This window comes from Miniopterus schreibersii (assembly GCF_964146895.1).
Source record: "Miniopterus schreibersii genome assembly, chromosome: 12".
In the NCBI taxonomy this organism is placed as follows: Eukaryota; Metazoa; Chordata; class Mammalia; order Chiroptera; family Miniopteridae; genus Miniopterus; species Miniopterus schreibersii.
Genome location: NC_138112.1, coordinates 45,476,745 through 45,491,633, shown reverse-complemented (window position 1 = coordinate 45,491,633; position 14,889 = coordinate 45,476,745). Strand labels below are relative to the sequence as shown.

The following is a 14,889-nucleotide window of genomic DNA, read 5'->3' as shown; positions in this document are numbered from 1 at the left end:
ACGAGGTGATGAGACTGAACGACGCAGGCAGGGATTGGAGGCTGAGGCGCAGACAGGGATGCGCTGGGTTGGAGGTTAGAGATCATCTAACTCAGAGCTCAGGCACCTGGTGGAATTTACAGAGACCTGAAACCCACCTGATCCACCATCCCACCCTTGGTAGAGAAAGGGGAAGCCGAGTATGGCAGGGGTGGGACAGGACAGAATACCACAACCTCTGAGCTCAAGGCCCTTTAAAACCCCCTCATTCAATATTTTCTAATACACTAAGCAGTAAAATCCTTGTTTCTGAAAAAAAGCTTTACATGGTGCTCAAATCTACAAAAACACTGAGACACATACAGGAGCTGAGGCCCAGAATCCAGGATCTGCTCCCAGCCCCTGTTCTTATGGAGGCTAAAAAGAGACAAAAGTTGCTGCCGGGCACAATGTCAGACAGGCGCCAACAAGAACGGGAACAGACTTTTGGAGTAGAAATAGGTCCAGGGGCCTTCCCACGATGCCCCTGCCTCCTCGACGGACAGCTGTGAATCTAGAGAATGGCCTGCAGTGGTTGGGACGGGGAAAGGGGTGGAGATGGGCTCGTGCAGATGCTCCAAGGGCAAGGAGGCAGAGGCAGGCTGAAAGCGTTTCCCCTTACCTTCCTACAGAATGCGACCGACAGGACTGACCGAGCGCTGCCAGGCCATGCTGTCCCCCCAGGGCCTCAGCCCTGACCTCCTGACCTCTGCCTTCATGGTGACAGGCCCTGTGTCTGGTCCCCCCCAAGCCCCCGAGCTTCTCACCTGGTCCCGGGTATAAGGCGTGTCCACCCTCTGCTTGTCACTGCAGGCTTCCAGGAGGACACGGATGGCGTTCAGCTGCAAGAGCATCTCGCAGGCCATCGTGTCGAAGAAGGTGATGTTGGCAAGGGCCGCAGAGGCCAGCAGGAAGACTTCCCCAGACGAGGCCTCTTGGCACAGTTCTGGAGGTGGAGAGGGAGAAAAGGGCTTCGCTGAAAGTGCTTCCACACCAGTGTTCTCATGTGGCTCCCACCATGGCTCTGGGAGGAAATCTGGGCGAGCGTTACAGCACCCACTTTACAGATGAGGAAAGTAGAGACTGAAGAGGGAAAGACGTCTGTCTGCGCAAGGGGCAGGTCTGGGATTTGCTCCTGGTGTGTGACCCCTACTTGCTTCTTCATCCAGCGAGTCTACTGAGTGAACGCTGTGTGCCAGGCCCCTCTGGGGTCTCGGGGCAACACGGCGAATGAAATGGATCAGGGCTTTGTCCCTGTTGAACTCACATCCTAGTGGCGAGCAGGAGAAAATGAGCTTTTAAAAGTTAATATAAATAATTGCAAATTCTAATAAATGTGAGAGAGAAAATAAACAAATGCTAAGACGGAGAATAACTAGGATCCCAATGGGGTGCATAAGGAAGGTCTCCTTAAGAATGTGACAGCTGTCCTGGCCTGTGTGGATCAGTTGGTTGGAGCATTGTCCCAGGCATGGAAGGGTCATGGGTTCGATTCCCGGTCAGGGCACATACCCAGATTGCAGGTTTGATCCTTGGTCAGGGTGTGTGCAGGAGGCAACAATGTTTTTCTCTCTCTCCTTCTCCCTTCCTCTCTCTCTAAATCAATAAAACCATATCCTCAGGTGAGGATTAAAAAAAGGAATGTGACAGCTGAGTCCTTAAGGGGAAAATGCAGCAATCATGAGAATATTTGGGTGAAGAGTATGTTCCCTGCCAAAGGAATAGCGTGTGCAAAGGCCCTGAGGCAGGAAAGAACTCCTAGTCCATTTACATCTCCAGTGACATACACTAGACTGTTGCTGCACTTGTCGTGAGAAAAAGGCTGAAGTTCAAACATAAAGATTCTACTTCTCCAGCTGCCATCGGCAGAGCTTCAGTATTTCCTTTTTGTTCCAGAATAAGTCCTACACCGTGACCCTGAATGTTAGGTTCTTTCTCTCTGATCCTAGTGGTCATAACAGACCTAACCAGATTCCCCTCCTTACCCATCTACAATAGTGCTGATGGGCATCGTGGGTCTCTAAGGCAGGGAGGACCGCCCCAATCCCTGTATCACCCCACCACCCAACACGTTCCCCAAGGGCTCCACTGGAGGGAGAATGAGCTCCGGCCTTAGCAGGAGGCTGGGAGGCTCTGTCCATGGTGCTGCCTCCCATTCCGACGGACCTGACTTCTGACTCTCAGCTCCAGCTTAGCCATCAGTCAAGGTGCTTCCTGGGTGCAAGCCCTCTCCTGTTGATAACACCTCTATGAAAACACAGGATGAGAAGCCGTACTTTAGGAAAATGATTCCAGGAGAGAAACAATTTTCCAACATCCACATTTTCTTATGTTTTATCCTGAGCCCCAGTTCTTGCTTCCAGACAGAGTCTGTACTTCTAGGTCCTAATACTGAAGCTGGCACCTTTTGGCACCTTCCAGGGTCTCATCCCTACCTGCAAGGGGACAGAAAATAACATTAGTTGAACCCCTGCAGTGTGCCTCACACTTTGCCATTAAATTCTCAGCACCCTCAGAGTGGAAAATGGTTGCCTCCACTTACAGGCGTAGAAGGTGAGGCTCAGAGAAGCCAGCAGCAGCAGCAACCACTTACGTCGAGTGTCTACTCTGTGCAAAGCACTGCTGCACATTTTTTTTCCTCATGAAGTCATCCCATCCTCACAAGCACCCAATGTTTATCACAGTTTTACAGATGAAGGAACTGAGGATTCAAATGTTAAGTGATTTTCCCAAAATTGTGGAATTGAGGATTGTTGGTATCTGTTAAAACCTAGAATCGAAACCGGGGATGCCTGACTCCAAAGTCCCCATTCTTCCTGTGCTCCAGGATGCTTCTTGTCTCTGGGCCTCTTGGATTCATTCCCAGTGATGCTCCTACGGATCCAGGTTTCAGTTCTATCAGGAGGCCAACGTCTGCCTCTGGGCATCCCTGCTCCCCAGAGCCCAGGTGTGACCACTAAACAACCCAGAATCCTGATCTAACCACCCACAGTTGAGACACTGGATTAGCCAAGGGGTTAAGAACTCTATAGTTCCCCCTTTCCAATGTCTGCCCTATCCTCTGATTTTAGGGGAACCACTGAGGACAACCACCCCGCCCCAGGCCACCTCTCTACACCCAGAGTTTAGGGTGAGCCCATAGGACTCAGTGGCCCCCTTTGCTTCAAGTTCTCTTCTAGGTCTGAACACCCACCCTCATTCTTACGCAGTCAACATTGCTGCCGACACAGCAATTAACACAGCCACCTAAGTGCCTTTTAATTTTGGTGCACATTTATTTGGTGCACATTTACAGTCTGAGTCACCTGGGATGTGTTAGGAAGATTAAATTGAGGATTCCAGTGACTCATTTATAAATGTTTCCAGTGAATGGCAAGAAATTGGAGGGCTATTTCCCACCAAAGAACAGAGCCCTGGCATCCTGCCCAACAGATATATCCCATCTGCTGACTCTCAGGACAGGCTCCACAATACATCTTCATCACAGTGAAATAAGTAGGGAGACTCCTCTCCTCCGGGGAGAAATCCAGCCTGGGCCAAGAAGCAGAATTGGACATGTGGCAATAGTGTAAGGTCATTTAGACTTTATAAAATAATTTTCTATCATTTATAAATTGGGAGGTTTTCTATAAAACTTAGAATTTTTGTCTTATCTTTTCAAATAGGCCCTTCCTACACGGCAAAAATCAACTGGAGTTTATCGGTGACACCGCCCCCCTGTTAGTCACTGCACATGCTTTCCAATTCAATATAGGACCCTAATCTCCTTATTTTCTCCTTCCATCTGGACTCTAGCTCATTCCTGTTCCCTGCCTAGCTCCTGTGAATGAGTGAACGTGAGACTCCTGGCAGAGGCAAATCCTGTGTCCGTGGCCTCGAGAAAGTCCCTCAACCTTTCTGGGCCTGGGTTTCTTCTCCTATAAAGAGAGCATTAAAGTTCATGATGTCCTGAGTTCCCTACAGCTAAGACTTTCAGCAACTGGCTTCTGCATTTTCCCAGCTTTGAGTAGATGTGGATGTTGGGAAATTGATTTCTCCCAGCCTGGCCTGTGGGTGCCACAGCCCCAGAGACTGGAATCAGCCACAAAGTCACCTTAACTGATGCCTCCTATGTGCAAAGTAATTGTAGATCTTCAAATTGTAGAGCTAGAAGGACCCTTGCAAGGAACAGGTCCCAACCCTTGTTTTCTATGTTAGGAAGATGTAAAGTGAGCTTCGCAATGTGACGGGGTAAGTGAGTGGCAGGATCCATGCGGCACCTGCACAGGGCTGCCGGTCAATACCTCTTCGCGGACTGGATGAATGAAAGAGCATAAACCAAACCTCAGTGTTTTTTCTCCAAGTCCACTCTTCTGTGTTGCCCCTAAGTTTGTGCTGTCCCAGATATTCCCAGCCCTGGTGCTAACCCCACATTTTCTGACAAAATTAATTTTCACTCAGTTTCAATAAGATATGGATCTAGAGACAGTGGCAGATGGGGATGGAAGCAGAAACACAGATCACCTCCAGCACTTATAAAGGAAAGAGCGTGGTCTGCAAAACAGATTTCCTAGGGATTGTGATCCAGGTGAGATCTAGTTTCTGCTGTTTTGCAAAGGAAAGCTGGAGGAAGAGTGTGTTCTAGATATCGGGCTATGGTTCTCCTCCCAGGAGTACATATGTCTGAGTTGGGGAACCTGGAAGAGTCGAGGCCTCAAGGCCCCATGACTTGAGACCAATGGTGGGATTGCAGGGAGCAGTTTGGGGTGAACTGCTGCTCTCTGAGAGGCTGTTGTCCCCAGTAGTTGCTGTCACATTCACTGGGTACAACAGACCGAAATGTCAGGAACAAAGCCCATCAGAGTCTCTCTGGTCAAGTATCTAAAACTCAAAATTTGAGCCCCACTCCCCCATCTTCCCTGGTGCTTGTTCTGGTCTCTGATCTGACAGGTCAATTAATCCCAATCTGACCTCCACTCAAGGAGCCAGAAGGGCTGCATGCATTTTAATAGAAGACTTGTGGGTGACTTTAATAGCTTGTCAACAGAGCTATTTCGAGCCTGACTCTGACGCTTCGGTGGTGGGATCTCAGCGACAGCGATCATCTGCGAGGAAGCCATGTGGCGTGCCGCGAGATCGACCTGTCCTTTCCTGAAGACATCTGCGACAAGGCCCCCTCGCTCAGTGGCGCCCACCCACCCGGGATGACTCACTGACGAGAGCTGTCACGATCTCCTCCATGCTCTCCAGGAAGCTGCTGAGGTGCTGAGTGAAAGGCAGGTGTGGGGAGGTGACCTGGGCAACCACGGCAGCGGCCTCAGCCCGTGTGGCCTCCGAGTGGCTGTCATCAGTCAGGATGTCGGCCAAGCACAGAACGCCATCCACCTGCAGATGGAAAGAGGACAGCCTGTGCATACCAGGAGAGCATACCGCTCATGATGACAATGACACAGAGAACCAGGACCCCACCCGACCTAGCCCTGGGTCCCCAGTGACTCTGGAGGCCCATCCTTTGGCTCCAACAGAGGTCAGTGGCCTCCCATGGGCTTCATTTATAGCAGGCATCAAGCCAAGCAGCCAGGGGGTAGGCCCTGGTCATCCACCACAGCAAACTGTCATAGAAAAAAACCACTTAGAACTCTCACGTCCCCGAGCTCCCATCCTGGCTCCCTCTCGCTTGCATATGACTTGGCATTAGTCACTTTGTTTTTCTGAGGCTCTGTTTTCTCACCCACCCACAGGGTGCTGAGGGGTTAAGGAGATGAAACAGGTGATGCCAGATCCAGAAGAAACATTTGTCAAATGTTGCCTCTCCCCTCCCTTCCTTGGGTTAGTAGCAGGCTGAGCTCAATGTGGCTCCTTTCCCACCTTCCCCCACCACGCTCTTCCACCAAAAGGGCTGCTTTCCTGGAGGCCTATGTCTCTGCCCAGCCAAAGAGGAACAAAGTTGGGCACGGTGGGACGTGAATGCCAGATAAAGACCACCTCCTGGTTCTCTCCCAGTCGGACCTGCTCTTGGCATAATAACAACTTCTGCTTATTGAATGTTTAATATGTGCTGGCTACCACTCTAAGTGCAATGCGTACGTTAGTACACTGTTTGATCCTTGTAATAACCCTCTAAGGTCGGTGTTATCCCCACTTTACAGATGAAGAAACTGAGACACAGAAAAGTTCATCGACTTACCCCAGATCACAAACTTTAAAAGTAGTTGGTTTGAGCCCGGCTGGTGTTGCTCAATGGTTGAGCATCACCCTAGGATCCAGGAGGTCTCAGTTTGATTCCCAGTCAGGGCACATGCCCGGGTTGCGGGCTTGATCCCCAGCAGGGTGTGTGCAGGAGGCAGCCGATCAATGATTCTCATCATCGATGTTTCTGTCTCTCTCTCTCCCTCTCCCTTCCTCTCCCTGAAGTCAATAAAGATATTAAAAAAAAAAAAAAAAAGTAGTTGGTTTGATATTTGAACCCAAATGGTCTAGTTTCAAAGCCCATGGTTGTGAGCAGGACATTATCCTGCCTCTGAGAAGGGCCAGCTGAGCTCAGGCCCTCTGCCTCCACCAAGGGTCCATAGATGAGACTTTTTGGAGAAAGGGGAGCAGTAACTTGTCAAGGTTACTCAGCAGTGCTCCTGCAGCCCCTCAGACACTCCAGGGCACCAGCCTGCCTGAGGTCCCTGCAGCCGAGAACCGAGGATTCCTTTCTCTTTAGGCGTAGCAGGGTAGGGATGGGACAGGAGGAAAACCAGGGAGAGGCGATTTGAGGAGATGCTCCCCACACCTGCCACAGGCCTGAGGCTCCTGTCCCTGCACCCCAACATCCTGCCACTCAGCTCCAGAGGCCTGCGTTTTGTTTGACGAATTACCACTGGGGAGTTCTGAGCCTCCCTTAAATGGCCCCTGGGAGCTGTAAGGTCCATTAGCTCTGAAAGCCTTTGGCGATCTCAGACTCAACAGAGACAAATGTGGAAAACAGAGCCCAGGGAACTGTCCTCAATAAAACTCACCTGGGTGTGCTCAATAAAAGAGAACAGCAGCCAGGCTGCGCCGGCGGACTGGATTCACGCCAGGTGTTGACTAACAGGCCCTCAGAGACAGGGCCCTCACTTGGGCCTAGAAATAGGAAATAGCCCTCTCATTGCCAACAAAAAAAACCTCTTAGGCCTGTCTGGCCGGCAGCCCTTTCCTCCTGCCAGCACCATCCACGGCTGTAGCTAAGGAGCTGCAGGGTCTCCAGTGGGGGAATGTGCCAGTCATCCAGTTTCCCTAATCTCACCCTGGACGCCGAGGGGGTTACATCCCTGACCCAGTTGGGAACACTGGTCAGACCCAAAGCTAGTCCCCAACACATGCTTGGAGATGAGCCAATGGGAACACACCAGGGAGGCGGCCGAGGAGTTGATGGTCCCCACGGGCCTGGTGCCACCCACAGCCTGGATGCCAGGCCAGCTCCCCAGTCCAGAATGCTGCTTGGCAAACCCACTGAGCAGTTTCCCTGAGCACATATTGGGTGCCAGCCCTTGGGCTGGAGCAGTGGGGCAGAGGTGCAGTGGGGTGTCCACCAAAAACCATTGTGCAACACAGCTTCCAATGAGGAAGTGGGGGGCCTTCCACAAGCCTCCCTGACGATGCTCACACCCCAGCTGGAGGAGGCGGCCCTCCTTGTAATCCACACCCAAGCCATCCGATATCATCATAGCATTTATCACACTGAACAGCCCTGTGTCTACAAGGAGGGTGTGTGGACAAGCTGCACCGCTGAGGGTTTCTTCAAAGCACACTCCAGGGCCCCACCCAGACTTATTCACTGGACTAGGGGGAGACCTGGAAGCTGCCTTTTCACAAGGTCTGCAGCGAGCTTCATGCACCAGCCATTTGGGGAAGCCCCACTGTAATGTGATCATCTGCTCTAGTCTGTCTGTCTGTCCCCCCGTTCCACAGGGAGCTCTGCAGGCCTGGGGACCCCAGCTTGTTCACTTGTCACTGCTCCAGGCCAGGCACATAGCAGGCTTTCGGAAAATGGGGGAAAAGTTCAGGAGAGCAAAACTTAATGAAAGGCTCGAGGACACACCTCAGACAAGCAAAGGTGGAGGAGGCGCAATGCAGATGGAGAGCAAAGCACGAGCAAAGGCCGCTGCAGGAAAGCTTTGGAGAAACAGCCAGCTCGGAAAGGTGGATGCTACAGATTCCTGACCCCAGGAAAGTGACCCTGACCCCACCCCGATGTAGACTCCAATCCCTCCCTGCCCTTACATTTCCCAGAAGAGAGGATCTGGTGTCCTATCTCGGCAACTGCCCACTGTCTTGCTTTCCTTCTAACGTTTTATATGCTTCAGATCATTTTTGGTAATTTATTAATTATAAAACATGTCATCCCTTCAAAAGAAAGCATATATATTGCAGATTTATAAGGTATCAAAAAATAATAAAATAAACACCTATACCATATGTACGTGTATATGTCTAATATGTGGAAATGCTAACCTCAGGAATGAAATAGCACCAGAAAACCCCTGCACACCATTCTTTGAGCCTTTGATCTCATGCCTCTGCTTTTCTCCCCAGGAGGGGCCACTCCCCTGAATGGTGTGCTTGTCTTCCCCCTGTTTTCTTTAGAGATATATTGCATGTGTATATTGTTTCGTTTTACAAGGTTTTGAACTTGACATAAATGGAATTATACTGTATATAGAAATTTGCTTTTTTCCTCTCCAGTCAGCATTATGTTTGGGAAACTCCTTCCTGTTGTTGCCTGTGGCTGAGGTCACTGCTCTGTGGCATTTCATTGTATAAATCAATTGCAGTTGGAAAGAGAATTCATTTATGCAGTCTCCTGTCAGTGGCCATTTGAGTGGCTTCCCAGATTTTGCTACAATGTACGGCGCTGCCATAAATACTCTTCTAAACGTCTTCTGGTGCACGTGGGCCAGTTTCTCCCGTGGCCTCAATCTAGGAGTGGGATTAGCAGCGCGTAGAGTCTACACACCTTTCATTTCACTGGTGCTGCCAGACTGCTCTGCAGAACAGCTCTAGCAATTTATAGTCCCACCAGCAATGTATTAACTCATTTAACTCCACATTCTTGCCAACTTGTGGGACTGTGGGATTTTAAATGTTTGTCATTTGGGTGGGTGTGTAAAATTTTTATTCTAATAAGGATGTCTCCACTTACTACAATGAAGCTAAGAGGCTTTTCACATGCTTTAGTTTAGCTTTGCTTTGGATTTTGACATTTGGATTTTGTCTTCTATGAAGTGCCTTTCACGCATTTCGCTCCTCTTTCTATTGGGTCCATTGTCGTGTGTGTCTATTTCCCAGGCTTCTGGCTCTAATGTTATTGGCCTGTCACTTAGCCTGCTGCCGGCCAGCTGCCACCAGCTCAGGTTGGCCTCTGTATCCATCCCCATCTCAGCAGCCAGCTCATCACGGCGGTGGCCCTGAGGGTCCCACCACTGGGCTCTGGGCTCCCCGGTGCCTGCACCAATTCCTGCAGCGTCAGAACATGCACAGGCTCTGGAGTCGCACCCACCTGGGTGTGAACACTGCCCCTGCATCTTACCAGCTGGACAGTTTGTGCACCTACTGTGAGCCTTTATCTATAAAATGATAAAAATGCCAACCTCCGAGGACATCGGGAGGAAACTGAGATCATGCATGTGCAGTGCCTGCCACGAGGTGGCGCCACCTCCCCCTCATTCCCACCCGGTGGCTGCGGCAGTCACCGCCTGGAGACCAGGGACCCCGTCCTACCTCGTTTTTTTTCTGCAGGCTCCTCCGGGACTGAGGCCCCACCGAGAGCCTCGGCCCTTTGGGTTGGGGCCCACAAGTTCACCCGTTTGTTTGGACATTCTCGGATCACACAGCCCAGAACTAGAACTTTTAAAAGCAGAGTGACTCCTGTTTTAATTCCTGACCAGGACCAAGAAGGTGAATAATTACAGTCCCTCGGAGGGGAACAGAGAGAAAAGTAGCCCACCCCTGCATCTCCGTATAGTTCAACTAATACCAACAGAGGGCTTACCTTGGGCTAGGTGCTGACCTTGCCACTGGTACAGGTCAGGGAGAAATAAGAGGAGAAACAAAGACAGACAGGCAGGCACACAGAGAGACAAAATATTGAGAGACAGACAGACACAGCACAGGCCCAACCTCAAAGTCTTCCTTGGCCCTTGTAATGCCTCCTCCTGCTGAGAACTCTCTGTCTCAGCCTTCTTTCCTTCCTGGGACTCCCTGATACCCCACTTTTGGGGGCTCACCTCCTTCCCAGCTAACCACGAGTCATCACTTTCTCTTTTAGCCTCTCCTCCTCCGCATCCATCTAAGGCGGCTCACACCAGCCCGCTTTGTCCCATCTCAGCCCCTAGTACCCAAACCCAAGTGGCCTCGGGGACTCACCACAATGACCCCCCACACACCTAGCCCTCCACCCCTGACTTCCTAACTTCCTTTCCTAAGATGCACAGCTACATTCAAACCTCTGCTGGGCCTCTTTAATTCCAAAACTAACTTGCTGGCTTTCCATGGGCACCTCAAACCCAGTTCCCTTAAACCTGAAGCGATCGTCTTCCCTGTCTCGCCGCCTCGCTCCGCTCTCAGCCCCAGGTGAGAAGCCGCCTCCTCTGGGCACATGGGCCCGTCCTCCCAGCTGCCACCCCACCGGGTCCGGCCACCGCTCCAGCGCTCAGGCTGGATTATCCTCACCTGTGTGCGTGTTCGTCCCCGCACCGGATGTGAGCTGCTCGGGGCAGCTTCGATGCTAAAGCTCCTCCGGTCCCAGCACCCAGCTGAGCCCTGACACACAGCAGTGCACTTGTCAGGTGTGGGCTGAATGACCAAGAAACAGAGACCCAGGGAGGCAAGAGCTTGCCTAAGCCACATAGCAAGTTAATGCCAGGGCCGGGACCTATCCTGGTCCCCCCTCCGGGCCCGGGCCCTCTAAGTGGGCCTTCGGGAAAGGCAATGAAGAAAGAAGGTGGCGAGAGGGCCAGGCCGGTGGGGGTTGCTCAGCTCAGCTCAGCTCCCGCAGTGGGCCCAGGAGTAACCCAGCTGAGGCCAGCTTCCTCACACACGGGTCCCGTTTCTGGAACGTCTCCATCCCCAAACCACCCACTACCCATCCCCAGTCATAAACTTAATGATGCCAAGAGAACAATCTAATCAAAGCACTTTCACATCCTAAAGAAATTGCTGCTGGAAGCACTTATAGGTAATTAGCTTTTACATGGAGTGGGATGGGCCCAGGCCCGAAGCCAAGCGTCCCTCGTGGGCGGGTATGCCAGGGGTCATGAGGATGGCCCGGCCTGGCCGTCACCTGGGCAGCAGGACCGACGCCCCCACAGTTCGGACACAGAGGGTGTCCAGGGCTGGTGAACGCTGAGACTCTCCCTGGGAAGTGGGACAAGGAGCATGGACCCCACACAGCTGAGGAACCCAAAACATACAGTAAACATCACAGAGATTCATGGGCGATGCTTCCCTGCCAATTACTGGAAGTGCGTTGGTGGTGGTCTTTATGAGACTATCTAAGGGACACGGGGGTACACAAAGGCCCATCCTATATGCCTGGTGCTGGTCATCTCATTTCCAGCTCCTTTTTACATGTCTTGTCTTTAGAGGAAGGCAGAGGAATGGTTGCTGGGTTGTAACAGTTAAACAGAATCATGCAAATGCAGGAGAGGGAGCATGACCTAAACCCCCCAAATTTCCTCCTTTCTGTCCACTCAAGACATCTCAATTCTGCATAAAAAAAAAGAAAACAGACAAGTGGGAACCACAAAGCAGTTGGACTCCTGCTCACAGGTCCAGGCAGGATGGACCAGTTTGCCCAGGGTCTAGTCGGAGGGCATTTCAATCACAGCAGAGAGGGAAGAAGGACCATGCCCGGGGAAGCAAAGCCAAGCGTGAGCCAGGGGCAGGGCGAAGCTTTATGTGGAATAAATGAACCTGTGGGCCAGAAGCAGGACCCAAATGTGGGGTGTAAACCGGGTCAGGGCAGGGTTCAGGACAAAGTCTGTGCACAACGTAAGGGGCTAAACGCTTGCTTTATAAAATGAGGCATTTGTTTTAAGGAGCGTTGGCAGAGCTAACAGCTCAATAAAAGCTACAGAAAGTAAAGCAAGTCTTCTAACCTTCTTTTAAACCAGCGTATCCCAGACCCCTCTTAACCTCTTTCGCTATTTCAAACAAGAATCGTTGATGAAAGGTTAAGTGCCAAAATGGATAAATACAAATATTAATATGTAATAGGGAATGGAACAATAGACGGGAGAGATTTATATAACCTGTTTGGCAAGCAAGTCAGTGAGGTAAAGAAAGCTGAGTCGCTGAGGTGGAAAGAAATCAAGAATTAAATCACTTCAGAATATAAATAGAAAATAATTTCCCTGTCAAGCAGATGATTTTTCCTTATAGCAGATTGTCAAACAGACGCTCTGAAGGCATTTGTGGGCGAGAGGAGTGGAGTTCATGAGGAGACATCAAAAGGTCACCAAGAACAAGTTCATCCCCTTTGGGTTAGATTATTAGGCATGTGCTGATGTAAAAGTATCATGTTTTCAGCAAAGCACTACTAGTACCCAAAATGCTCTAGATCAGTGGTTCTTAACCTAGTTCTCAGATGATTAGAATCATCTAGGAAAGTTTTAAAATACGAATGCCAGGTTTCACCACCAGAAATTCTGATTTAATTGGTCTGACGTGGAGTCTTGGCATCAATATTTTTTAAAATCCCTTAATTCATTCTAATGGAGATCCTGTAATTCTAACACCACCCTTCTAGAGGTGCCTGTGGTGCAGTGGAAGTTACACAGTCTTAGGAGTGAGAAAAGCCTGGGTTCACAACTCGGCTGTGCTGCCTGCTGACTTGGTGACATGAATGAGCAAGTTACTGATGTTCTCTGAGCCTTGGTTTTCTAATTCTTAAAATGATCATGATATCACCCTTGATAATGAAATAGTGAGTAAAATATTAAAATCATTCCCTCTGAAATCAGGAACAAGACAGGGATATCCACTTTCACCACTCCTATTCAACATCTTTTTTTTTAAAATATATCTTTATTGATTTCAGAGAGAGGAATGGAAAGGAGGAGAGAGAGAGACAGAAACATCAACGATGAGTCATTGTTCGGCTGCCTCCTGCACGCCCCCGGCTGGGGATGGAGCCGCAACCCAGGAATGTGCCCTGACTGGGAATCAAACTGTGATCTCCTGGATCCTGGGTCGGTGTTCAACCCTGAGCCACACCTGGCCGGCCCTATTCAACATCTTACAGTGGCCCTAGCCAATGCAATATGACAAGGAAAAGAAGTTAAAAGGTATAGTGACTGGAAAAGACGAAGCAAACTCATAATTTACAGATCTCAAATTGTATATAACTATAGAATCTCAAAGAATCTACACACCATTAAAATTAATAAGTGACTTTAGCAAGGTAATGATATACAATATCCAAGACTGTATTTTCTGTGATTAGCAACAAAAAATTTTTTAAAAAATTTTTTTAAATAACACTTATAAACATAAGTGTAAAACATAAAAACATACCTAGAAATAAGCCTAAAATAGATGTGTAAGATGTTGACACTAAAAACTCAAAACGTTGCTGAGAGAAATTAAAGGCAGTCTATATAAGTAGAGATGTGTACCACACTAATTGATTGGAACACCCTATATTGCTTAAGATGTCAATTATCCCAAAATTTCTTTATAAATTTAAAGAAATCTCAATCAAAATCTCAGCAGGTGTTTTTGTGACATTAATAAGCTTATTCTAAAATGTACATAGACATGCAAAAAAAAAAAAATAGAATTACCAAGGTAATCTTAAAGAAAAACAAAGTTGTAGGATTTATTCTACTAAGTAAGAAATTTTATTGTTTTGTTATTTAGTTATTCAGGAACTCAAACAGTGCCATATTGGCAAAAGGATGGCCAAAAAGACTAATGGAACAGAAAACATTCAAAAACAAACTCATACATATGTCATCACTTTCCTTAGAACAAGGCCATCCCTTTAATTCAGTAGTGAAAATACGGTCTTTTTTGATAAATGATTCTAGTTAAATTGGGAACACCATTGAAGAAATTTAACTTAAGTGGATCATATACCTAAATGTGAAAGGTGAAACAATAAAACTCTTAGAAGAAAAAAAATAGGAGACTATCTTCATGATTTGGAAAAAAACAAATTACTTTTATATATTTTTCAATTACAGTTTACACTTAATATTATTTTGTATTAGTTTCAGGTGTACAGCATAGTGGTTAGACAATCATCTACTTTACGAAGTGATCCCCTCCAGTAAGCCTAGTACCCACCTGGCACCATGCATAGTTATTACAATGCTATTGACTATATTCCCTGTGCTGTACTTCACATCTGGGTGACTATTCTGTAACTACCAATTTGTACTTCTAAATCCCTTCCCCTTTCCACCCAGCCTCCCAACCCCCTTCCCACCTGGCAACCATCAGTCTGTTCTCTGTATCTATGAGTCAATAAAAACAAACCTTTTTTAAATGGACACAAGAAGCACTAACTACAAAAGAAAATACCAATAAATTGGACTTTATGAAAGTTACAAATTTCTATTCATCAGAAACCACCATTAAGAAAATGAAAAGGCAAACCACTGACTGAAAAAAAAAAATATATATATATATATATATATGTTCTCAATACATATATCTGACAAAGAACTCGTGTGTAGAATATATTTCTTAAAGTTTATAAATCAATAAGAAAAAGACAAGCAACTTCGTTTTCTTTTAATGGGCAAAAGCTTCAGACCAACATTTCACAAAAGACAATAACCAAATGGTCAACAAGAATATGGAAAAGTTTTCAAAATCATTACTCATCAGGAAAAAGAAAATTAAAACCATCATGAGAAA

The 14,889-nt window shown here is 48.3% G+C and overlaps 1 protein-coding gene across 1 annotated transcript in view; it reads right to left on the bottom strand.

Moving 5' to 3' along the window:
* The window catches only part of INSC (INSC spindle orientation adaptor protein), a 112,107-nt gene that overhangs the window by 17,088 nt on the left and 80,130 nt on the right, over positions 1 to 14,889 (bottom strand). Inside the window, exons 8-9 of the mRNA XM_081154260.1 lie at positions 5,211 to 5,382; positions 786 to 964 (exon numbers count right to left, since the gene is read on the bottom strand). Coding sequence (XP_081010386.1) covers positions 786 to 964; positions 5,211 to 5,382 — 351 coding nt within the window. The remainder of the gene's footprint in view (positions 1 to 785; positions 965 to 5,210; positions 5,383 to 14,889) is intronic.